At 43.2% G+C, this 25802-nt stretch overlaps 1 protein-coding gene across 1 annotated transcript in view; it reads left to right on the top strand.

The window, feature by feature from the left end:
- Window positions 1-25802, top strand: part of HIP1 (huntingtin interacting protein 1) — a 174755-nt gene that overhangs the window by 57833 nt on the left and 91120 nt on the right. Inside the window, exons 2-7 of the mRNA XM_069761248.1 lie at window positions 5492-5555; window positions 11986-12128; window positions 14455-14511; window positions 14736-14816; window positions 18515-18591; window positions 24091-24152. Of these exons, the coding sequence (XP_069617349.1) occupies window positions 5492-5555; window positions 11986-12128; window positions 14455-14511; window positions 14736-14816; window positions 18515-18591; window positions 24091-24152 (484 nt within the window). The remainder of the gene's footprint in view (window positions 1-5491; window positions 5556-11985; window positions 12129-14454; window positions 14512-14735; window positions 14817-18514; window positions 18592-24090; window positions 24153-25802) is intronic.

The raw sequence follows: 25802 nt of genomic DNA on the forward strand, positions 1-25802 counted from the left end.
GTTTCCTTTTTCCAAGAGCCGTGACTTTTTTATCATTCCACGTGACGTCTTATTTTTTTAGGGACGAGTAGTAATTTTGAATGACAACATTCATTTTACCATATAATTTACTGATACACGGGGAAAAAAATTCCAAGGGCGGTGAAACTGCGGGAAAAAAATAAACAACAAATGCAATTCCACCATTACCAGGAAACATGCTTCTCCAGGACAGTATTATTGGGCCGGTGTCACACTCAGCGTAGGGAAATATGGTCCGTATTTTACATGCGTAATACGCAGAAATGTTTCCAAAATAGTGATCCGTACTGTATGTCATCCGTAGGCAGGGTGTGGCTGCGTATTTTACGCATGTCATCCTCCATATGTAATCCGTATGGCATCCGTACAGCGAGATTTTCTCGCAGGCTTGCAAAATGGACATAGAATGGATCCATGGGCTCAAATATTGCTGAAAACATATATACAGTATATATATATATATATATATATATATATATATATAAATATGCCAGTGAGACACATGTATATACATAAATTTATATTTCATACAGTGCTAGATAGCAGAAAAGCCGATAATTCAATTGCCGGCTTTTGCTATCTCCTTCCCAAACCCGACATGATATGAGACCTGGTTTACATACAGTAAACCATTTCATATCTAGTGTTGAGCATTCCGATACCGCAAGTATCGGGTATCGGCCGATACTTGCGGTATCGGAATTCCGATACCGAGATCCGATACTTTTGTGATATCAGGTATCGGTATCGGATCAATAGGGATGTGTAAAATAAAGAATTAAAATAAAAAATATTGATATGCTCACCTCTCCGGCGGCCCCTGGACATCACGCTGCTAACCGGGAGGCTTCTTTGTTTAAAATGCGCGCCTTTAGGACCTGCGAATGACGTCCCGGCTTCTGATTGGTCGCGTGCCGGTCACATGGGCGGCACGCGACCAATCAGAAGCCGGGACGTCATTCGCAGGTCCTAAAGGCGCGCATTTTAAACAAAGAAGCCTCCCGGTTAGCAGCGTGATGTCCAGGGGCCGCCGGAGAGGTGAGCATATCAATATTTTTTATTTTAATTCTTTATTTTACACATCCCTATGGATCCCAGGGCCTGAAGGAGAGTTTCCTCTCCTTCAGACCCTGGGAACCATGAGAATACCTTCCGATACTTGATGTCCCATTGACTTGTATTGGTATCGGATATCGGTATCGGCGATATCCGATATTTTTCGGGTATCGGCCGATACTATCCGATACCGATACTTTCAAGTATCGGACGGTATCGCTCAACACTATTCATATCCTTTTTTTTTTTTTTTTGCATATTCCTCACTACTAATGTTAGTAGTGTGTATGTGCAAAATTTGGGGGCTCTAGCTGTTAAAGTAAAGGGTTAAATCGCGGAAAAAACTGGCATGGGCTCCCGTGCAATTTTCTCCGCCAGAGTTTGAAAGCCAGTGACTGAGGGCAGATATTGATATCCTAGAGAGGGACCATGGTTATTGCCCCCCCCCCCCCCGGCTAAAAACATCTGCCCCCAGCCACCCCAGAAAAGGTGCATCTGTAAGATGCGCCTATTCTGGCACTTAGCCTCTCTCTTCTGTTTAATTGGCGGGTTTTTTGCACAATACGCTGACAAACGCAGCATGCTGCGATTTTCTACGCCCGTAAAATGCGGCTGCAAAATATACGGCAGATAGGAACTGCCCCATAGAGAATCATTGGTCCGTGTGCAATGCGTAGTTTTTGCGCCTCTCATACGTCCGTAAAACTCTCTAGTGTGACGCCGGCCTTACACTGATACTAAACGTGTCCAGTTTGTCATGAAAAAATGTAAGAAATTTGTAAAAAAAAAAAATTGTTTTGGTCACCGTAACGTTTTGATTTTTCTGCAGAGGGCGCATCACCACGAATGAAGGTAACTACAGGTCATTGACCTACATTACCTTCATTCCCCGGGGTTTTACAGCCACGAACACAGCTTTACAGATCATCGAAAGGTATGTATATTGTTGGTTTATTATGTTTCCTTTGTTACAGAACGAGGGTCTTCAGGTGGATTGAGAGAACAATAAAATATTCAAACAACCTGTGTGTTCATTTCATTAAAATAATTTTTAATAATGTGTGTGTGTTTTTATTAACCATTTCAGACTATTGGATTAATAATGGATAGGTGTCAGAATTGACGCTTCTCCATTATTACGGTAATCTGGCTTAATGTCACCTTACAATAGCAAGGTGACATTAGCTGTTCATTACCCCATATCCCACCGCTACACGGGAATGGGAAGAGAGTGGTCAAGTGCCAGAATAGGTGCATCTTCCAGATGTGCCTTTTCTGGGGTGGCTGGGGGCAGATGTTTTTAGCCGGGGGGGGGGGGGGGTGGAGGGGGCAAAAACCATGGACCCTCTCCAGGCTATTCATATCTGCCCTCAGTCGCTGGCTTTACTACTCTGGCAGAGAAAATTGCGCGGGAGCCCACGCCAATTTTTTCCGCCATTTAACCCTTAAATTTAATAGCTAGAGCGCCCAAATTTTGCACATACACACTACTAACATTAGTAGTGTGGAATATGCCAAAAAAAAATGGGGATATGAGATGGTTTACTGTATGTAAACCATGTCTCATATCATGTCGGGTTTAGGAAGGAGATAGCAAAAGCCGGCAATTGAATTACCGGCTTTAAAGCTATCTGGCGCTGTGTGAAATATTAATATATATACATATATATGTATCACTGACATATACAGTACAGACTAAAAGTTTGGACACACCTTCTCATTTAAAGATTTTTCTGTATTTTCATGACTATGAACATTGTACATTCATACTGAAGGCATCAAAACTATGAATTAACACATGTGCAATTATATACTTAACAAAAAAGTGTGAAACAACTGAAATTATGTCTTATATTCTAGGTTCTTCAAAGTAGCCACCTTTTGCTTTGATGACAGCTTTGCACACTCTTGGCATTCTCTTGATGAGCTTCTAGAGGTAGTCACCGGGAATGGTTTTCACTTCACAGGTGTGCCCTGTCAGGTTTAATAAGTGGGATTTCTTGCCTTATAAATGGGGTTGGGACCATCAGTTGTATTGAGCAGAAGTCTGGTGGATAAACAGCTGATAGCCCTACTGAATAGACTGTTAGAATTTGTATTATGGCAAGAAAAAGGCAGCTAAGTAAAGAAAAACGAGTGTTCATGATTACTTTAAGAAATGAAGGTCAGTCAGTCTAAAAAATTGGGAAAACTTTGAAAGTGTCCCCAAGTGCAGTGATAAAATCCATCAAGCACTACAAAGAAACTGGCTGACATGAGGACCGCCCCAGGAAAGGAAGACCAAGAGTCACCTCTGCTTCTGAGGATAAGCTTATCCGAGTCACCAGCCTCAGAAATCGCAGGTTAACAGCAGCTCAGATTAGAGACCAGGTCAATGCCACACAGAGTTCTAGCAGCCGACACATCTCTGCAACAACTGTTAAGAGGAGACTTAGTGCAGCAGGCCTTCATGGTAAAATAGCTGCTAGGAAACCACTGCTAAGGACAGGCAACAAGCAGAAGAGACTTGCTTGGGCTAAAGAACACAAGGAATGGACATTAGACCAGTGGAAATCTGTGCTTTGGTCTGATGAGTCTAAATTTGAGATCTTTGGTTCCAACCACCGTGTCTTTGTGCGACGCAGAAAAGGTGAACGAATGGACTCTACATGCCTGGTTCCCACCGTGAAGCATGGAGGAGGAGGTGTGATGGTGTGGGGGTGCTTTGCTGGTGACACTGTTGTGGATTTATTCAAAATTGAAGGCATACTGAACCATCATGTCTACCACAGCATCTTGCAGCGGCATGCTATTCCATCCAGTTTGCGTTTAGTTGGACCATCATTTATTTTTCAACAGGACAATGACTCCAAACACACCTCCAGGCTGTGTAAGGGCTATCTGACCAAGAAGGAGAGTGATGGGGTGCTACGCCAGATGACCTTTCCTCCACAGTCACCAGACCTGAACCCAATCGAGATGGTTTGGGGTGAGCTGGACCGCAGAGTGAAGGCAAATGGGCCAACAAGTGCTAATCATCTCTGGGAACTCATTCAAGATTGTTGGAAGACCATTTCCAGTGACTACCTCTTGAAGCTCATCAAGAGAATGCCAAGAGTGTGCAAAGCAGTTATCAAAGCAAAAGGTGGCTACTTTGAAGAACCTAGAATATAAGACATTTTCAGTTCTTTCACACTTTTTTGTTAAGTACATAATTCCACATGTGTTAATTCATAGTTTTGATGTCTTCAGTGTAAATGTACAATTTTCATAGTCATGAAAATACAGAAAAATCTATAATGAGAAGATGTGTCCAAACTTTTGGTCTGTACTCTCTCTCTCTCTCTCTCTATATATAGACAGTACATATGTTTTTATTATTTTTTGAGCACATGGATCCATTGTATGTCCGTATGTCGGTTTTGCAAGCCTGCGAGAAAATCTCGCAGTACGGATGCCATACGGATTACATACGGAGGATGCCATGCGCAAAATACGCTGACACACCCTGCCTACGGAGGAGATACGGACCACTATTTTGGGGACTTTTCTGCGTATTACGGCCGTAAATTACGGACCGTATTTTTATACGCTGAGTGTGACGCCGGCCTTAAGGCCCTCATACACAATTAGACTCACGTCAGCCAACCCTGCCGATATCGTTTGGTTCACCCAACACTCTAAGGCCCCTTTCACACTTCAGTTTTTTGCCATCAGGCGCAATCCGTCGAATTTTGAAAAAAAATGGATCCGGCAACTGATGCCGCCGGATCTGTTTTTTTCTCATAGACTTGTATTAGCGACGGATTGCGACTTATGGCTCACGTTTCATCCGTCGTTCGCCGGATCCGTCGAAAATTGTCTGACAGCCAGAGACAACGGACAATGTAACTTTTTTTGTGTACGTCGAATCGATGGGCAGCGACGGATCCGTCACCGTCCATCATTTGCTAGAATGGAAGCCTATGGCGCCAGATCCGTCAAATGATGGAATCTGGTGACGTATTCTGTTTTTTTCAACTGAGCATGCTCCGATCTAATTAGCCAGATCCGCTAGTCGGATCCGTCCAACTCATCGGGGGCATGAGTGATCTGTCTAACCAATGCTTGGCTGACAGCCATTTAATGCATATGGGGGGCTTTAGTCCGTGTAGTTTTTTTCTTTGACAGAAATAATGTCACAATGGATTCAAGTAATGAAATGGTCCACGACGTAAATGAATATGATGTGTTATGAGTGCTATTTCATTGGGACGTACCTCCATTTCCTATTTTATACAACAGGTTGGTAAATGAGCCCCAGTAAATGCTCAGCAGTCCATCTTTGTAGTACTTAAGGCACAGCCGCCATGTTCAGTGTCCCTGTTACTGACGTGTGCACTGTTAATGTGTTCAAAGCTGTTTCTCACCCGGTTCTTACTGTTTCCTTTTTCAGACTGTGAGTATAAATAAAGCTATCAACACTCAAGAAGCCGCCGTGAAGGAAAAGCATGCAAGAAATATCCTTTTGAAAAAATACCAGCTGTGGGATGTTGGAGTCCAGGGCTGAAGGTGTTCAGTGAGAGCGTGTGGGAGGAAGGGCTCACAATTGCCGCTGAATGGGATTTTACAGCCGGCTGTGTGGCATTGTGATAGTGCTATATGTGCTACAGGATGGGGGTGGTAAAGGAATACTAAATGCTTCAGCACATTAGGATTTGTGTCCCTGCAGGGCAGAGCTGGCAGCCTGTCAGGCTATTCTTAGAGAATTAATATTTGACTTATTCATAAAACATGCAATTATAACAGAACTGAGCGGAAGACCGAACCGAGACTGAACCGCGTCAGTTGCCTTTATTGCAAGCCGTATTCCACAAGCAGGAAACGTTGCGGCTCTCCCCATTCGTCAGCTTTATTGTGTCCCATATTCCACAAGCAGGAAATGTTTACTCGGGAATTAAGAATTTTGAAAACTAATAATCTGCCCTGACTGATCAAGAAGCGGATTTCTCTGATAAGATATATTACAACATTTCTTATTTTCATAAAAATTAAAACGATGGTTACTCTTTAAGTTTGCACTGTCTAAGAATTAGTATTGATAAATGTGCCCCATTGCCTATAGATACTGTTCCTTACGGTGGGGATGAGGACTCACACAGGCCTCAGCATTGTCTGTTCTTCAGACTGGGAGCATTGTCTGAGAATGTCGCGCCTTATTTTAATGCATTCTTCCTAGTATTGCTTAATGAGTTTCATTAAGCAGCCTACACCTAGATTGACTGTATAAAGTCTTCTTTTTAATTCTGGCTCCATTAACTATGTACTTTCCAGATTTTATCCCCAGCAAAAGAAACAGAAAAGATAAAAAGCACCTCCTAGTTACCCAAAAAGTCACATTAAGGGCTCGTGCACACGACCGTAAAAATCAGACGCTTGGTATCCATTCCTCTAACGGATTGCACTCATCCCTATTTTATTCTATGGGGTAGTGCACATGCTCAATTTTCTCACCGAGTCGGACGAGGAAAAAGTCGCAGCATGCCGAGTTGCATCCGATGCACACTTGGCCACACGTGTCTACTGGTCCGTGGACGGACTTGTACTCAGATGACATGAGTGTGGCCTGATTTTCATGGACTGACAGAATGGAGAAGATGGTTTTTTTTCTTCCCCACATCCAAGAAAATCAGATAGCACTATGATCAAACTACGATCAGAGTTTTTATTATTATTTATTTATTTATATAGCACCATTCATTTCATGGTGCTGTACATGAGAAGGTGTTACATCAAAATACAAATATCACTTACAGTAAACAAACTAACAATGACAGACTGGTACAGAGGGGCGAGGACCCTGCCCTTGCGGGCTTACATTCTACAGAATTATGGGGAAGGAGACAGTAGCTCCGATGGTGTTGAGGTGGCCGTGGGGTCTTTACAGGCTGTAAGCTTTCTTGAAGAGGTGGGTTTTCAGGTTTCTTTTGAAGGATCCAAAAGTAGTGGATAACCGGATGTGTTGGGGCACTGAATTCCAGAGGATGGGGGATATTTGGGAGAAGTCTTGGAGGCGATTGGGTGAGGAGCGAATAAGCGTGGAGGAGAGGAGGAGGTCTTGGGAGGACCGAAGATTACGTGAGGGAAGATATTGAGAGATTAGTGTGGAAATATACGTAGGAGAAAGGTTATGGATGGCTTTGTAGGTCAGTGTTAGTAATTTAAACTGGATACGCTGTGAAATTGGGAGCCAGTGAAGGGATTTGCAAAGAGGGGAAGCAGGAGTGTAGCGAGGAGAGAGATTAATTAGTCGGGCAGCAGAGTTAAGGATGAACTGGAGGGGTGCGAAGTGTTAGAAGGTAGGCCACAGAGGAGTATGCTGCAGTAGTCGAGGCGGGAAATGATTAGGGCATGCACGAGCATTTTGTTAGAGTGTGGGTTGAGGAAAGGACGGATTCTGAAAATATTTTTGAGCTGGGGGCGACAGGAGGTGGAAAGAGCTTGGATGTGCGGTTTGGAGGACAGGGCAATTTCAAGGGTTAGGGTACCGTCACACTATACGATTTACCTACGATCACGACCAGCGATATGACCTGGCCGTGATCGTAGGTAAATCGTAGTGTGGTCGCTGGAGAGCTGTCACACAGACAGCTCTCCAGCGACCAACGATGCCGAGGTACCCGGGTAACCAGGGTAAACATCGGGTTACTAAGCGCAGGGCCGCGCTTAGTAACCCGATGTTTACCCTGGTTACCAGCGTAAAAAAAACAAACAGCACATACTTACATTCCGGTGTCCGTCAGGTCCCTTGCCGTCTGCTTCCCGCACTCACTGACTGCTGGCCGTAAAGTGAAAGCACAGCACAGCGGTGACGTCACCGCTGTGCTCTGCTTTCACTTTACGGCCGGCAGTCACTGAGTGCGGGAAGCAGACGGCAAGGGACCTGACGGACACCGGAATGTAAGTATGTGCTGTTTGTTTTTTTTTAGTTTTACGCTTGTAACCAGGGTAAACATCGGGTTACTAAGCGCGGCCCTGCGCTTAGTAACCCGATGTTTACCCTGGTTACAAGCGAACGCATCGCTAGATTGCATCGCTAGATCGGTGTCACACACCGATCTAGCGATGCCAGCGGGAGATCCAGCGACGAAAGAAAGTTCTAAGCGATCTGCTACGACGTACGATTCTCAGCAGGATCCCTGATCGCTGCTGCGTGTCAGACACAGCGATATCGTAACGATATCGCTGGAACGTCACGAATCGTACAGTCGTAGCGATCGAAATGGCAGTGTGTGACGGTACCCTTACTCTGAGGCAGCGGATTTTGGGGACAGGGGAAAGTGTGATTTCATTTACTTTGATAGATAGATCAGGTAGGGAAGATATGCGTGATGGAGGAAAGATAATGAGGTTTGTCCACATTGAGCTTGAGGAAGCGAGAGGAGAAGAAGGAGGATATGGCTGATAGACACTCTGCGATTCTGGAGAGCAGAGAGGTGACGTCTGGGCCAGAGAGGTAGATCTGAGTGTAATCGGCATATCGATGGTACTGGAAGCCATAGGACCTTATGAGTTGTCCCAGGCCGAGTGTATAGAGTTTGACCAGAGTGTGATTAGCATAATTGTATCTATTTTCTCAGTTTTAAGAAAAATGGTCGTACGACACTAGCCTAGATACACGTGCCATCTTACTAGGTGGCCAGCTGCACATCAGATAAAAATTGGTATAACTGACCCATTTTGGCAGGACCGGTTAATCATCTGTTGTAGGTTGTGGCTTTCTGACTCCACCAACAGATGTTGCCGGGGAGAGAAGGATCGGGCCAATGGAATTGTAATGGCTAATCCTTTAGTTTTCATAGGAGATTAGCTGTTGCCAGAGGTTTCCTCCCTTAGAAAAGACATACACTTTTGGCCGAGTTGAGCTGTCATGTATATGGAGTAGTCGTGAGAGATAATTGTCTGCCTTGTAAACATTCAGGCAATTCATAATTCACATTGAATGATAGCACAGGTTAGATCATCTGCTGGCTCGACTTCAGCTGCCTTATCGGATGGTAGTGTAATGTCTCTTTTACTCACAGGGATATTAACATTCGCTCGTGCCCATCAGTTTTGCGATAGTGACAACAGGAAGAGCCGCTACTTTGGTTGTCACTTTGTTTGAACATTCTAATTCAATCACAATTGACAAAGTTATGACATTGGCAACCAATATGACTGTACTTGTTACTTTGGCTAAAAGAAGTTATCATTAAGGCTATGTGCACACGTTGAGGAATTTTCACATTTTTTTCGCTATAAAAACGCGACAAAACCACGAAAAAAAGCATACATTAAGCATCCTATTATTAGAATGCATTCCGCATTTTGTGTGCAGATGCTGTGTTTTTTTTTCATGGCGGAATCGCATTCCGGAAAAAAACGCAGCATGTTCATTCTTTGTGTGGAATCGCAGGGATTCCGCACACATAGGAATGCATTGATCCGCTTATTTTCCGCATGTGGCTATGCTCACCATGCGGGATGTAAGCGGATCATGTGCGGCTGGTACCCAGGGTGGAGGAGAGGAGACTCTCCCCCAGGCCCTGGGTACCATATAATTTAAAAAAAAAAGTGAATTAAAATAAAGACACATGATATTCTCACCTTCCGGCGTCCCCGGCAGTCTTCCCGCTCCTCGCGATGCTCGTGTTCCCAAGGATGCTTTGTGGCAATGACCTGTGATGACATCAGTCTCGCGAGACCGCTACGTCATCTCGGGTCATTGCTGCAATGCATTATTGGGACCGGAGCATCGTGAGGAGCGGAAAGACGATCGGGGACGCCGGAAGGTGAGAATATCATGATACACTTTCGGCCTGGGACAGCTCATAGAATCCCACGGTATGCAGTACCATCTCTACGCCGACGACACGCAGATCTACCTCTCCGGACCTGACCTCTCCTCCTTGCTTACCAAAATCCCGCACTGTCTGTCTGCCATTTCAGCCTTCTTTTCTGCTCGCTTTCTACAACTGAACATGGACAAAACAGAATTCATCATCTTTCCCCCATCTCACTCTACCCCTCCACCACATCTATCCATCAATGTCAATGGCTGCTCACTATCCCCAGTCCCACACGCCCGGGGCCTCGGGGTGATCCTCGACTCTGCCCTCTCTTTCAAGCCACATATCCAAGCCCTTGCCTCCTCCTGTCGTCTCAAACTCAAAAATATTTCCCGGATCCGTGCTTTCCTTGACCGCAACACTGCAAAAACGCTAGTGCATGCCCTTATCATCTCCCGCCTCGACTACTGCAACCTCCTACTCTCTGGACTCCCCTCTAGCACTCTGGCACCACTCCAATCCATCCTACACTCTGCTGCCCGACTAATCCACCTGTCCCCCCGCTATTCCCCAGCCTCTCCCCTGTGTCAAGCCCTTCACTGGCTTCCTATCGCCCAGAGACTCCAGTTCAAAACCCTCACACTGACATACAAAGCCATCCACAACCTGTCTCCTCCATACATCTGTGACATGGTCTCCCGGTACCTACCTACACGCGACCTCCGATCCTCCCAAGACCTCCTTCTCTACTCCCCTCTCATCTCTTCTTCCCATAACCGCATCCAAGACTTCTCCCGTGCTTCCCCCATACTCTGGAACTCTCTACCCCAACACATCAGACTTGCGCCTACCATAGAAACCTTCAAAAAGAACCTGAAGACTCATCTCTTCCGACAAGCCTACAGCCTGCAGTGATCCTCAACCTACTGAACAGCCGCACAGCCAGCTCTTCCCTCTCCTAGTGTATCCTCACCCACCCCCTGCAGACTGTGAGGCCTCGCGGGCAGGGTCCTCCCTCCTTATGTACTCGTGTGCCTTGTTATCTGCTCATGTTTAATGTAATTGTCTATATTTGCCCCGTATTCACATGTAAAGCGCCATGGAATAAATGGCGCTATAAAAATGTATAATAAAATAATAATTTTTTATTTTTTTTATTATTGTTAATGTTCTATCTATTTACTATTGATGCTGCATAGGCAGCATCAATAGTAAAAAGTTGGTCAAACTTGTCAAACACTATGTTTGACAAATGTGACCAACCTGTCTAATCAGTTTTCCAAGTGATGCTACAGATTTCTTGAAAAACGCTAGCATTCTGCAAGCTAAAACGCTTGGAAAACGCTAGTGTTTAGCGGGAATACGCATGCCAATTCCGCATGCGTTTTACCCACGGCATAGTTGCGGAATTGCCGCGGAAATTTCCGGACATGTGCACATAGCCTAAAGATGACATGTTTTTGTCTTGTGATCTTTTCAGGAGTTATAAATGTTAAGTAATGGTATTTTAGGTTACTGATCCTTTCATAGCATGAACAGTTGCTGATCTATTCTAGTGCAAGAAGGAGTCATGTTGTTTTTCCTTGGCCAAGGTCCCATCTATTCTTTTCAGGATCCGAGCATTCTTTTTACCCTTTTCTCTCAGAGTACTAGTTAGGGCTAAGTATATTCCTGCTTACGTTTGCTAATTTTGTTACTTGTTTTTCTCATATGCATTGTCAGCAATCATGATCGGATAGGAAATATTGTCCTTCTACATCCCAATCATGTAGGTTAATGAAGAGTTGCTAATGGCGTTCTCCCTAAAATCATAGGACATGAAAGCGTTCCATTATGAATGGCCAGTAGCTCCCTAAATAGTTAGATGTATCACCGCTGATGTAGGAATGATGGCCGGTAGAGCACTATGTGTATAATGTAATTAATATTACTAGTTTATGTTATCATAGTCACAATAGCCCCATAACTCTGATAATATCATGCATGTCACTGGGCCACACATGGCATGCCTCATCATCAGTTGATCATAAGGTGGTGATGAGCTTTATCCTATTATTTTTCTGAGTATGTTCGGATGAATCACAATTTTGTAAGTGTTATGTCCTTAATTTACTTCTACCTTGTATTTTGGGAACTCACCATGAGAAGGGAGCTCAGACCTTCTGGGTAGCTGTGAATCGGCTGCCCCTGTCTAGCAATGCAGTTCTCTGCTGGAAATTTTGTCATGTGTTTCACAAACTGCTCCGAGATGGACACCCAAATGTAAGTACAGCTAAACCTATAGAGATGACTGAGCTGTGTCACTGTGTCATGAAAAAGCATAGGATGTTATGGCTGGCAATCAGGCAACACAGCGTGCAGTAATCAGCGCACATACAGAGATCTGGCAATAACCAAAAACAATAGGACAAGCTCTGAGACGTGGAATCTCTGTAGACTGCAGTACCTGATCTATCCTCACACAACTATAAGCAGCAGTGGATTGCGCCTAAAACTACCTATGCAACTCGGCACTGCCTGAGGAGCTGACTAGCCTGAAGATAGAAATACAAGCCTGACTTACCTCAGAGAAATACCCCAAAGGAATAGGCAGCCCCCACATATAATGACTGTTAGCAAGATGAAAAGACAAACGTAGGAATGAAATAGATTCAGCAAAGTGAGGCCCGATATTCTAGACAGAGCGAGGATAGCAAAGAGAACTATGCAGTCTACAAAAAACCCTAAAACGAAAACCACGCAAAGGGGCAAAAAGACCCACCGTGCCGAACTAACAGCACGGCGGTGCACCCCTTTGCTTCTCAGAGCTTCCAGCAAAAGTTAATAGCAAGCTGGACAGAAAAAACAGAAAACAAACTAGAAGCACTTATCTAGCAGAGCAGCAGGCCCAAGGAAAGATGCAGTAGCTCAGATCCAACACTGGAACATTGACAAGGAGCAAGGAAGACAGACTCAGGTGGAGCTAAATAGCAAGGCAGCCAACGAGCTCACCAAAACACCTGAGGGAGGAAGCCCAGAGACTGCAATAGCACTTGTGACCACAGAAGTGAACTCAGCCACAGAATTCACAACAATAGGACTCCTGTCATCAATTTCCTAACTACAACTCCTGTATGTTCACCCCCAAACTATCTATACGTGCATGTAGCTCTTTCAAAGACAAAAAACATCAATGCCTTTACATGTTCCTCCCTTACTGAAAAATCAGCGTTTGAATTGATATGTAAATGAGGCTGAAGAACTATTGGTAGATCTGAAGCCTATGTCACTCCAGCTCTATTCCCCGCTCTTTACCTTCTCCTGCTTGACTCATTGCTCTTTTACCTGAAGACTTACAGCAAAGAGGCCGCTCAGTCAAGCAGCAGGAGAAGGCGGTGCTGGGCGGGGAATAGAGCTGGAGTGACAGAGGCTTCAGATCTACAAATAGCTCTTCAGCCTCATTTGTATGTCAATTCAAAGTCTGATTTCTTGGTAACGGAGGAACAGACCGGCCATGTATAGGTATGTCTGAACTTGTCTTTGAAAGATCTAAATACTTTGGGGGTGAAAAACTGATAATGGATTCCCTTTAAATATTTATAGACTCAATCGTTATGAAGAACTGTATTTTTCTATAAAAGATATTGACATTTTGGATAAACCATGAGCTCCGATTCAATAAGGCTGTGTGCACACGTAGCGTTTTTTTCGCGTTTTTTCCCGATAAAAACGCTATAAAACCGCACAAAAAACGCATACAATAAGCATCCCATCATTTAGAATGAATTTCGCATGTTTTGTGCACATGATGCGTTTTTTTTCCGCGGAAAAACCGCATCGCGGTAAAAAACGCAGCATGTTCATTAATTTTGCGTTTTTTTTTTTTTCAGATTTCCCACTACAAAATGCATTGGGAAATGTCCGGAAAAAAACGCGGCAAAACCGTATGCAGATTTTTTGCAGATTTCTTGCAGAAAATGTCCGGTTTTTCTCAGGAATTTTCTGCGAGAAATCCTGAACGTGTGCACATAGCCTAAAACTCTAATTCTGTAATAAAGGGAGCGCTGGAGTAAGATGCACCAGATTCGTTACAAGTCTTGTTTTCCTTAATAAAATTGGTGCATCTTCCACCACCAGAACTGTACATCAGTCATAATTTACGCCACTTTAGCGGCGTAAGTTGTGATGAATTTTTTCAGGCTTCCTTGACCATGTCCCATCTTCCCGAGCTTCCCATCTTCCAGTTGGTGGAGCTGGCCGGGACTGACATAAAAACTTTGGGTTGCACAAAAACGTTGCAAAAATTTCAATCACATGTACACCGGAAATCTGGAAACAACTGCTTGGTGAATTGGGGCCGTAGCTTTAAAAATGGCGGCTATGGAGAGAAGCGTCCTCTGGGCGGACCACCTCCTACTTGGTCCCACCTGGCTTTGCTGGATTGATAGAGCTCTCGCCAGTTGAGTATAGGGAGAAAGCCGTCAATCAAGTTGGTGTGCGGGAAATTACGAGTCCTTCTTTGGAGTCCCGTAGAAGATGCATCGTTTGCCGGCAGTGTTAATCCTTTGGTGTTTTCCTTGTACAACTCATACAGTGTCTTTATTTTTAGGTTTTGAAGGACTCTTTGCGCTACAAGAATGAACTAATTGACATGAGCCGGATGTGGGTAAGAGAACAGATACTTCTCATTTCATCTTTAAATCCGCCAATTACTATTAGGATGATTAAGTGCCTGGTGCGGTGACGTGTTCTATCATTTTGTTTAGTAAAAAGTTTTTAAAAAAATGCTAAACTCTTTAAAGGCATAGTACATTACATAATATTCATATGTAACCCGATGCAGTTCTGTTTGATTCCTTGCAGCAATAAATCATCCTTTTTCCCTTCTAGGGTCATCTGAGCGATGGATATGGCCAATTATGCAGCATTTATCTGAAACTTCTGAACACCAAGATGGACTTTCATACAAAGGTGAGAAAGCCAAAAATCGCTCGTAAAAAAGTCATATACACTATGTCACGCGTGGTATAAAGAAGGCCGTATTTCTGATATGAAGCCCACAACAATCAGTGCCGGCATAAATCTTCGTATTTTCACATGGAAGAGTCTCTCAGACTCTGGTCAGCAGACCTTCCCACCTTCTTGAAGGGAACCTTTCATGTTGTACCTGTGGTCCTACTTGTGGCCAGCACGGTAAAGATCAAGAGGACCTGAGAAGATTAATACATACTTTAGAGCGTAAAGATTCAGTATAAACTGTATTTTAGGTAATTAAATCACTTCACTTTCTATGCTTTGGAGTCCAGTGGGCGGTCCTAGTCATTCATTGACAGGTATTATGTATTCAGTCATAGGGCTCAGGCACATAAGCGTGTACATCGAACGAGGCTATCCGATTAGACCAATGTTATACTATGGGGCACTACAGATCTGCAGCTTATTTCTCATGCTGATCAGAGCATGCTCACCCATTAAAGTCTATTGGTGCATGTAAAATATCAGACTGCACTCGTATATCATCTGAGTGCAGTCCAATTTTCAGTGACAATGGACAAGATGGAGAAATTAAAGTCATTTTCTTCTCTGCATGTGTGGTACGGTTCAGAGTTTGAGCCTTATGTTATTAGCATAATCGATCTGATTGTCTCGCTCGGGTGACCCCGGACATAAAGAGAATATAGGTGATCACTTAATGGGATCGCTTACATATAAAACGATCAGGGATTTAAATAATTAATATACAAACTAGGCCTCATTCAGACATCCAGTTTTCACAAATGTTTTTCTCCCACGTTCGTATCTGTTCACATGTCCAATTCCTTTTGCTGAACGAATAGCCTCAAATTAATCAATCGGTCTGTGTGAAAAAAAATTACTACTGTCTGATTTTTATTGTTCCTAGGTAGGAGAAACTTTGATTTTTTTTTTCTCGCAAAACAGATGTCCCAAGGCTTTTATAACTCGGACAAGGAACACAACACAAGGCTCGGACTGGCTGTCGGCTTTCCCAGACCGAGCATGACAGCTGCATAGAAATGCATGCTGTCACACCCTTGTCGGTAGAGTCGACGGTCAGTCCGGGCATTGCGTTGCGATCCTCATCCAAGTTATACGGTTGTGTGACTCTCCTCTAATGATAAAAATAGACACTTGGCCCAAAATTAAATGGAAATTGGATCCAGTGCAGTTATGGAAAAAAAGTCAGTTTTTACTTAAAAATAGATGAAACTTGGTTGGAAAACTAAGATCTGTCTTCAGTGTATCATATGTTTTACATGGGTCCCCATAGAATTTAATGGCCGAGTCTGATCTGCAAAATGGATGAGAATAGGACCTGCTCTGATCTTCACGGACCCGTTTTTAACTCTGATGTGTTATGGGTCAATGAAACTTTATGGTCAGAGTACAGTCCATGGAAAAAATGGAGAGCACTAGGACGTGTCACACGGATCTATGAGTGGAGCCTTATACTACATTTTTTCCCAGCAAACTGTATATCAATCCGCTCAGCTCCTCCTGCTCTTTACCATGCTTAGTTCTGATAAGACATCATGTTCAATGTGACATTTTCCATTAAGCATGCATACAAAGCTTTAAAGAGAATCCAGCAGTAGGATTCTCCACCCTCCTAAGCCGTCTATATGGGCATGCAGGTCATAGGGAGCTGAATAAAATGATACCTTGATATCTGCGATCCGATGTCTTATTCCAGAGAAATCCACATTTTTCTAAATGTAAATGAGCTGTTAAGATCTATGAGCCAGAAATACATCTTCCTGAGAATCTGTATTCAGAGTTTGTTTATATGAAAAGGGGCATTACCAGTGTGAGACATGTAATGACACAGTACAGCAGAGCTAAGGGCAGTCTCACACGTCCAGATATTTCCGGTACCGGAAAAATCGGTACCGGAATTATCCGTGTCCGTGTGGCCCTGCGTTTCTGTGGCACATCATATGAATATTAGTGTGTAAAATCAATATCCAGGTCCCCTATTCCCCCCTCACACCCCCTGTGTGCCCCAACCCCCCTCCCCACGCTGTGATTAAAATACTCACCTAGCTTCCGGATCCCTCGCAGCGTCCTGTCCTGGCCGCACCTTGTACTGTATGAGCGGTCACGTGGGGCCGCTCATTTACAGTAATGAATATGCGGCTCCACCCCTTTGGGAGGTGGAGCCGCATATTCATGATTGTAATCGGCGGCCCCACGTGACCGCTCATACAGTACAAGGTGCGGCCAGGACAGGACGCTGCGAGGGATCCAGAAGCTAGGTGAGTATTTTCATCATAGCGGGGGGGGGGGGGGGGGCGCACAGGGGGTGGGAGGGGGTTGGGGACCTGGATATTGATTTTACACACTAATATTCATACCTTCTCTACAGCAAACGCTGCTGCAGGGAAGATATGAATGGGGCTTCAGCACCAGTGGGGGGGACAGCGCTTAATGTAGCGCTGTCTCCTGCACGGCACACGGACTGCACACGGACAACGTCCGTGTGCGGTACGTGTTTTACACGGACCCATTGACTTTAATGGGTCCGTGTAATACGTGCGCTCCCACGAACACTGACATGTCTCCGTGTTTGGCACACGGAGACACGGTCCGCAAAAAATCAATGACATCTGAAAAGATGCATTGATTTTAATGTGTCTACGTGTGTCAGTGGCTCCGGTACGTGAGGAAACTCACCTCACGTACCGGAGCCACTGACGTGTGAAACTGGCCTAATACAATAAAGCAAAAATGAACATTTGGATCAGCACTTGTCCTCTCATAATGCTGTCAGCTGTGCTGCAGAGCTGTGCCTGATTATAACTAACATTTGCAGTTGTCTTCTCACAGACCCTTCAGCTTTGCTAAACTTCCCTTTCCCCCAAACTAGCCGTCTGTGAGACGGAGGCTGTGAGAGTACTGCAGCTGCAAATGTCTTTGTAATAAGACAGATGTCACTTCTGCTGTACTATGTAAGTTCTGATCTCAGTGCAGAGCTGTGTGATTATTAGAGCAGACTGTCAGTCATTACATGTCTCACACTGGTAATGCCCCCTTTCATTTAAAATAATCTCTGGAGGCAGATTCTCATGCAGATTAGTATCCGGCCCATAGATCTTAACAACTAATTTATATATGAAGAGAAATGTGGATTTCTCTAGAACAGGACATCAGTCCGCTTTGGAGGGATGATCGTACTGACAGATTCCTTTTAACCATTGTATCTCATATGCATTATTTTTTGTATGTAATGCCTGGCAGTGCACCAGAGATGAAGCTTGATGCACTAGATAAGTGCTGGTTTCGCAGAAAACGTGTGTTCATATTAGTTATTATACTATGGAAACTGAAGATGTGTATAGACTCATTGTGGAGCTGGGACAATATTGATCCTAATTCATGTCTATATTTTTCTTTTTCTCACTTTGAACATATAAATAATATTTTTGCCGTGCCGATCTATTGATCTATTGTTGCTTTTCTGCTTTAGTTCTGCCAGATACTGTCATATGAAAGATTACATTTATCATTGTACAGCAAAACTGTGCCCCCAGCTCCACGTATCCTGCCCCATAATTGCAGACTGTCATGTAAAGCTCTCCACTCTCACATGTATATTATGTTCCTCTAGTATTGTTCCTCCCATGTGCAGTTTTTCTATTTTATGCTCCCAGAATCCTCGTTTCCCTGGCAACCTTCAGATGAGTGACAGACAGCTGGATGAAGCTGGAGAGAATGATGTCAATAATTTGTGAGTTTTTATATCCTGCTCGTTATAAACTATATATACTTTCTCCTGGACGTAAAATCATTACTCAATAAAAGTCTGTAGGACCAAACCGCTTCATTGGGTTCTACAGTATGGAAACACATTAAGCAGATATTCTCCCCTCGAAGTGTTCATCAGGGGTACTGTAGAGGAATTATCTAAGACTACAGATAGGTATCAGCCATATGATGGTTCTGCATCATTGTGCCGGCAGCGATCTCTCTATATTGAGCTGCATTTGCACTGAAAGGTATTAATGAGCGTTCTTAAAATCTCTTCTTATATGAATATCTTGCGGTGTAGACAGGCTGCCGAATTACCGAATTCCCCATAAATGACTAAAACACTCTTTCATCTGGTGAAGTGATCTTTAGCGCAAAAGAGTCCTGTTCTCCATGGCGCATCATTCTGTGTAAACAGGATCTGTGCTGTTAAGAACGATATCAGCCAGTGGTCTGCCTGTGTAAACAGGCTATTGAACGACCTTTGAATGATAAAGGTTTACCGATTGTGGTTGTTTAGTGCTACTGGTCCTTTCGACTGTCGGCCGAGCACATCGATATTGACAGATTCGGCCGACATTAGTCTAATATGTATGTGTGCCTTAAGATACTGATGACCTATCCTTAAGATAGGCTGTAGAAATCAAATCAATGGGGGTTCTGGGTATCCGCTACCCTATTAATCTGAATTTGATATCCTATCCTAAGGCTAGGGTCACAGCAACGTATTTTCTCTCAGAGAACCGGGCCTATTATGCTAATCATACCATGATCAGAGTTGGATCGGAGTGTAAGCATAGAGTGACCTGATTTTCTCAGATGTAGAGAAGATGGAAAAAACAATTTCTCCATCTTCTCCATTCTGTCAGTCCTGACAATCTCATGTCACTTGAATGTCATCGAGTACGAGCCAACGTATTGTATGGCCGAGTGCGATTTGAATATTGTTTTTTTTTCCCTTAGACTCTCTGACCAAGGATAAATTCGGACACGTGCATGGTCCCATAATATAGCATAGGTCGGACACGTGCATGGTCCCATAAAATAACATAGGTCGGACACGTGCATGGTCCCATAAAATAACATAGGTCGGACACGTGCATGGTCCCATAAAATAACATAGGTCGGACACGTGCATGGTCCCATAAAATAACATAGGTCGGACACGTGCATGGTCCTATAAAATAACATAGGTCGGACACGTGCATGGTCCCATAAAATAACATAGGTCGGACAAGTGCATGGTCCCATAAAATAACATAGGTCGGACACGTGCATGGTCCCATAAAATAACATAGGTCTGATGTTTTTTCAGATCGAAAGTACGGTTGTCAGCACGATCCCCAAGGATAGGTCATCAGTACCTTACTCCCCGACAACCTATCAGGGGCTCACTGCCGACATTGGGGGCTTTTACATCTACTTGTAGCTTTCAGTTATCAGTTTTGTGCTTCCTGCTTCCGTTTACTGCATTGTTTTTGTATTGTTTGTTTAGTTCTTTTCTTCTGTATGTGATTATATACAGATTATTTAGCTTTTCCACCATCAAACTGCAAGGCATGCAGGAGGTTTAAGTGCAGAAATAGATGTAATCTAAAGCGGTTCTCCAGGATCGGAGACTGCGCTCTGCTTTTTGGTTTCAAGCTGCCATGAAAAAGTGAGGTGATGGTGTTTCTGGAAAAAAAAATAGACCATTTCTTCTAACCAAGGGCAAACCCTTGAGGTGTTATTAAAAGGACATTTAAACTAACTGAACCTTTCTCATCAAACTGCCTTTTTGCACACAAATTGTGAAAATCAGTGCAACTTTTCATTCATTTATTAACCATCAATTGTATAGCTCCAACCTATTCCTCAAAGATGGACACTGCAAATTTGTTGCACATGTTGGCTCATACTGGTTAGAGCAGACTAGATTCATTTTCCTAATTTGGTATCTTTGGTATCAACTTCGAGAATCTGGAGAAACAATTCATTACTTTTTCCCCAGTGGAAATGCAGCAGATTTACTGCAAATTTCACTCATAAATTGACAAGCTGCAGATGTCAGATCCCAAGCATCTCCCAGTATACACTAGCTGTGGATTTTCTCCACAATGTAAAGATGAGATGTCTGTATGAAGTTTTTGTTGATCCGATAAATGGTTAATTTAGAGGTAATTTTACAAGAAGCAATGTCCTTGCCTGTAAAACCCATTTGATGCAAAACAATGATAACTGCACATCTCTCTTTGGAGGTAACCATGGTTAACAGAAGACAATGATTCTAAGCACCAGCTCAATCAGCATGACCTGGTGTGTGTTATCAGCTGCCTTGTCCTCATTAACGCTTTCTCCTGCCCTAACTAGAAGGTCACTGAAATGATGTAAGCAGATCATCTTGTGGCAAGGTCTGAAATTTAATTGACATTTTTTTTGTGATTAACATATGGTAGTTCTCAAGGCAAGGAATGGCTTTTCATTTTTTTTCTGATCACTTTTTTTTTTTAGCAATCTAGAGGTAATGCAAACTGCCACTATAAAAACAGAAGCAGAACATTTTGTGAAAACTAAAATTTGTGTCAGTTTAAAAAAACGTTTGGCCACGATTTTACATTAAATCGGGGTTTGTTTTCCATCCACCTGTTTACTTTTTCATTTTGCTTGTCAAGGATAGCCATGGCCATCTGTAAAAAAAAAAGTGCACTTGCTCTACTAGACCAGCTTAATTCTAGGCCAAGAAACCCCAAATTATAAGTTCTTGCCTGAAAATAAACTTTAATTCGCTTACAGCTATGAGAATCAAGATTGCATAAATATAATATACGGTACATTTTTGGAATTAGTGCAGGTTAGGGTTGAGCGACCTTTACTTTTTTAGGGTCGAGTCGGGTTTTGCGAAACCCGACTATCTCAAAAGTCGAGTCGAGTGGAATCGGCCGATTATCGCAAAAAGTCGGGAATCGACCGAAACACGAAACCCAATGCAAAGTCAGTGGGTTATTTTTATTTTTTTCTCTCTCTCTCTCTCCTCCCCCACCTCCCCTTCCGTCACTACACAGAAAAGCTGGGTTTACACATTGCAAATTGCTACAGCGCACAAGCAAAAAAAATGCCGATAGATGTGCACGCCCCTGACACCTATGTCATCACTCTGCCCACGCTCCTTCATTGGCTGAAAAAATGGCGCTAAACACGTCATACGAAACGTGACTTTGGCGCCAAGATCGCCGACCGCATGGCCTACCCCACACAGGGATCGGGTCGGGTTTCATGAAACCCGACTTTGCCAAAAGTCGGCGACTTATGAAAATGACCGACCCGTTTCGCTCAACCCTAGTGCAGGTTTCTGCCAATTGAGGAGCAAGTGAGAATCCCTGTGGACTACAGCAATATTCGAAAACTATGAGTTTCTTATGTAATCCCCTATAGAGTTGGCATCTTATATATAAGGGGATGGAACAGTGCCCTACTTTCAGATTGGCAAAGACAATCGTGCTATAGCGTGTGGCTTGGCAGCGTTCGCCTCTCTTTCTCTCCAGCGCTGTATGACGCTGCAGTTGTGGATGCAGATTGAATGACATTGTGACCTACTCTCAGCTTCGAGACAGTTATCTGCTTATGTGCACTGAATGCTTTTATGTTTGCTTTTTCAGACGAGGAAATCATGATCCATCTCACGTTTCATGCTCTGCTTTTTTGCATAAAAGACTTACATTGATAAAACGGGCTCATTTCACTCCTGGGTATAGACACAGTAGAGAGTCCTGAGTTGGGTAAACTTGCCAGAAGTCTATTTCATCACTTATTGCATTTGCACATTGTTGCACAGTTTCCCGTCATGGAGTGATGATTATTTGGGCTGAGTGTAATGCACAACGAGTTGTAAACAGGACACTGTAATAATACAATTATCCATAGATTTTTACTTCTGTAGAACCACGTTCAATGTCGTAAAGCGCATACACATCGCCGATTTCGTTGAAGTATTACTATCACCGATTACGATGAACTGTTTCCAGCTTTCATGAATGCAATCTCCCATAATAAATTATATAAAATAATTCTAAATTGCACAACTCCTTTAATACAAACACAGTTTGAAATAGGTCATTTGGATTTTTTTTAATGTGGTGAAACCAACAATTGTGAAGTAATTGTAGCCTCACATGTTACAATGTAGGTATATATACACTCCTCAATAGTAAAATTACAAACCAAAGAAGGAAAATTTTGTGGAATTATGGAAATCACAGGATAAAGGAATGTGTTAATGATATGCAAGTGATGAAAAACTGTAATATTTTTAATACCTCTCTATTTATCTAGAACTGAGTATGAGCGCCACACACAGAAATAGAGGCGCTTACATGCTTTTGCTGTTACCAGCGAGGTATTAATGGTTGTCTGAGGAATGATCTGCCACGCTGAATGCATTTGGGCACATAAATAATCAAGATCCGCTGCTGGCAGCTCCCTTTGCAATTGTCAGTGGATCCGGGGACACTTTGAAGAAACCACTCTATCCATTACCAAATCAATGTAACACCGAGCTGTTAGTGTACCTGGAATGAAGACAAGAGGGGTCTAGCTACCGTATATTATGTCACTCCACTTGACAATCCCTTGAGTAGGGTGGTGTGATGTTCTCATGTGAAGGCCACTTTATAGAATTGTCCATGTTATCTCGTCAGATTAGAAGAATAGACGTAATGAATCATTGTGTATGTACTGCAAGTGAAATTAGACATCACACAACTTTGAACTATGAGACAGACGTCCAGCTACAGGTGTTCATTAACCTAACGCCACCCCTCAAAGGCTCTCATGGTACAGAGGAACACAGCACTGGTGGTTGGGATGGAAGTCTATCCTCTTCAATGATGAGTCACGCTTTTTTCTTGGACACAATGATAGCTGGAGACCACATGGGTAACATCATAAAGAGACCTTCACAAGGAAATGTTAAAGTGTCCCAGGAGCCATTTTTCAACATGAGAATGCAGGCCACGTGTTCTCATACCTAAATGTCTACCATGGCATGGTCTCTCTTTGAACACATCTGCAATGTCATTGATTGGCACCTGGAAAAGAAGCTGCCAGCAGCGGATCTTGATGATATGCTCAAATGCATTCAGTGTGGCAAAACATTCCTTGGGCAACCATTAATAACCTTATTGATAGCATCCAAGGCTTTAAGTGTGGGGATTTATTTGCGTGATGCTCATACTCGATACTGAATAAATCAAGAAGTTTTGAAATTATTTGCATATAATTAACATGTCTATCCATCCTGTGATTTCTATAATTCCACAACGTTCCTCTTTGTAACGCAATTTCAGTGTTGAGGAGTGTATATTAAAGGAGACAGCATGCAATTATTTTATGGAAATTAATACAGAGAACATTTAGTACAATCATTACTTTTGTGTGACATAAAAGGGACATTGCATCTTGCGTCTACTATTGCTCACATTTATTTTCTTTAATTGTTCTTCAGCTTTCAGCTTACGGTGGAAATATTTGACTACATGGAGTGGGAGCTCAACCTCTTTCATACAGGTCAGTGATTCTTGCCTCTACGACTGATTCATGTAATTCTTATATGTTGGCGTTCCCTGCTGATTTACTGAAAGACTGAGACCTGTCATCCCGAGTGTAAAAAGCTGCTCTGCAGGAATGGCTTTTGTACTACAGACCTAATGATTACTCCACAAAACTAGCGATTACACCCCGGTGCTTAATGCTAGAGTGCATGTGGAACGGGATGTGTTCATACATCTAATTTCAGTAGTATCTGTAGGGGTGGTTGAGCCGTATAGAAATGTATATTTTTAACAAACTATATGAACATGATTCACGGGGTATATAGTTTGGGGTAGAACGTGTCAATGAGTCAAATGTCCACTTTTACAGTTATTAAGGATCTGTTTTCTAGTTGATACATTTTTGATGCAGATATGCAACCTGATGGATGAAGCTGAAAATTTCGAAAGCAAAAAGCTAATAAAACTATTAAATGCTCATCCCGTTTACACCTAAAGAACATCTCTAGAATCCGCCCTTTTCTCACCATGGAAACAACCAAAACCCCTCACTGTTGCCCTGATCCACTCCTGCCTGGACTACTGTAGCGCTCTACTAATTGGCCTCCCCCTCACTCGACTTTCCTCTCTCCAGTCCATCCTTAAAGCAGCAGCCAAGGTCGTCCATCTAGCTAATCGCTACTCGGACGCGTCCGCTCTTTGCCCGTCGTTACACTGGCTGCATATTCATTACAGGATACAATTCAAAGTACTTGTTCTCACCTACAAAGCTCTCCACAGTGCAGCACCCGCTTACATCTCCTCCTTCATTTCTGTCTATCGGCCTAACCGACCTCTTCACTCTGCAAATGACTTTCGACTAACCTCTGCGCTAATCCGTACCTCCCACTCCCAACTCCAAGACTTCTCCCGTGCTGCACCAATCCTCTGGAATGCTCTACCCCAAGATATTAGGACCATCCACAATTTGCATAGTTTTAGGCGCTCTCTCAAAACACATTTGTTCAGAGCGGCCTACCTTGTTCTCTAATCAAAGTCATTTCATGTTTGTGTGTGTGTAGCCCATTTACTATCTCCATCTATCCCCCACCCCCTGAAGATGGCTGGACCATCATTGTAAATACATCATTGTAAATACACACTTGTACTTTGTATCTCCCCCACCTCAGTGTAGATTGTAAGCTCTCACGAGCAGGGTCATCTTATTTCGCTTTAATTATTGTATTGTTAACGTTGTTACTTATGACTTTTGTGTTTGAAACTGTAAAGGGCTGCGGAATATGTTGGCGCTATATAAATTAAGATTATTATTATTGAATGAAAAATAAAAACAATCCCTCTTTATATCTCACATACACAGCAAAAAAGACACGAAACCTTCTCAGATACAGATGGGCAGATTTGGCCTTTATCAGGACAATAGAGGTCAAGGATGCATGTAAAAGCGCTATCTAGGGCTATATAATTTTTTTTACTATGAGCCAAAGAACTAACAGGTAGATAGTTGCTAACTACCTGCCTGTTGTGCCCGCGCCGATCTCTGTCAGCACAGATAAGACACAGACCGCTCCTGGCGATTCATCTGCTGACGTGATGTCAACAGAGCAGCATTTTCTCATTCGCTCTGCTCTGTTGACGTGATGTGACTGCTGACGTCATACTGCCT

The sequence above is a fragment of the Ranitomeya imitator genome, chromosome 3 (genome assembly GCF_032444005.1).
Source record: "Ranitomeya imitator isolate aRanImi1 chromosome 3, aRanImi1.pri, whole genome shotgun sequence".
Classification (NCBI taxonomy): domain Eukaryota; kingdom Metazoa; phylum Chordata; class Amphibia; order Anura; family Dendrobatidae; genus Ranitomeya; species Ranitomeya imitator.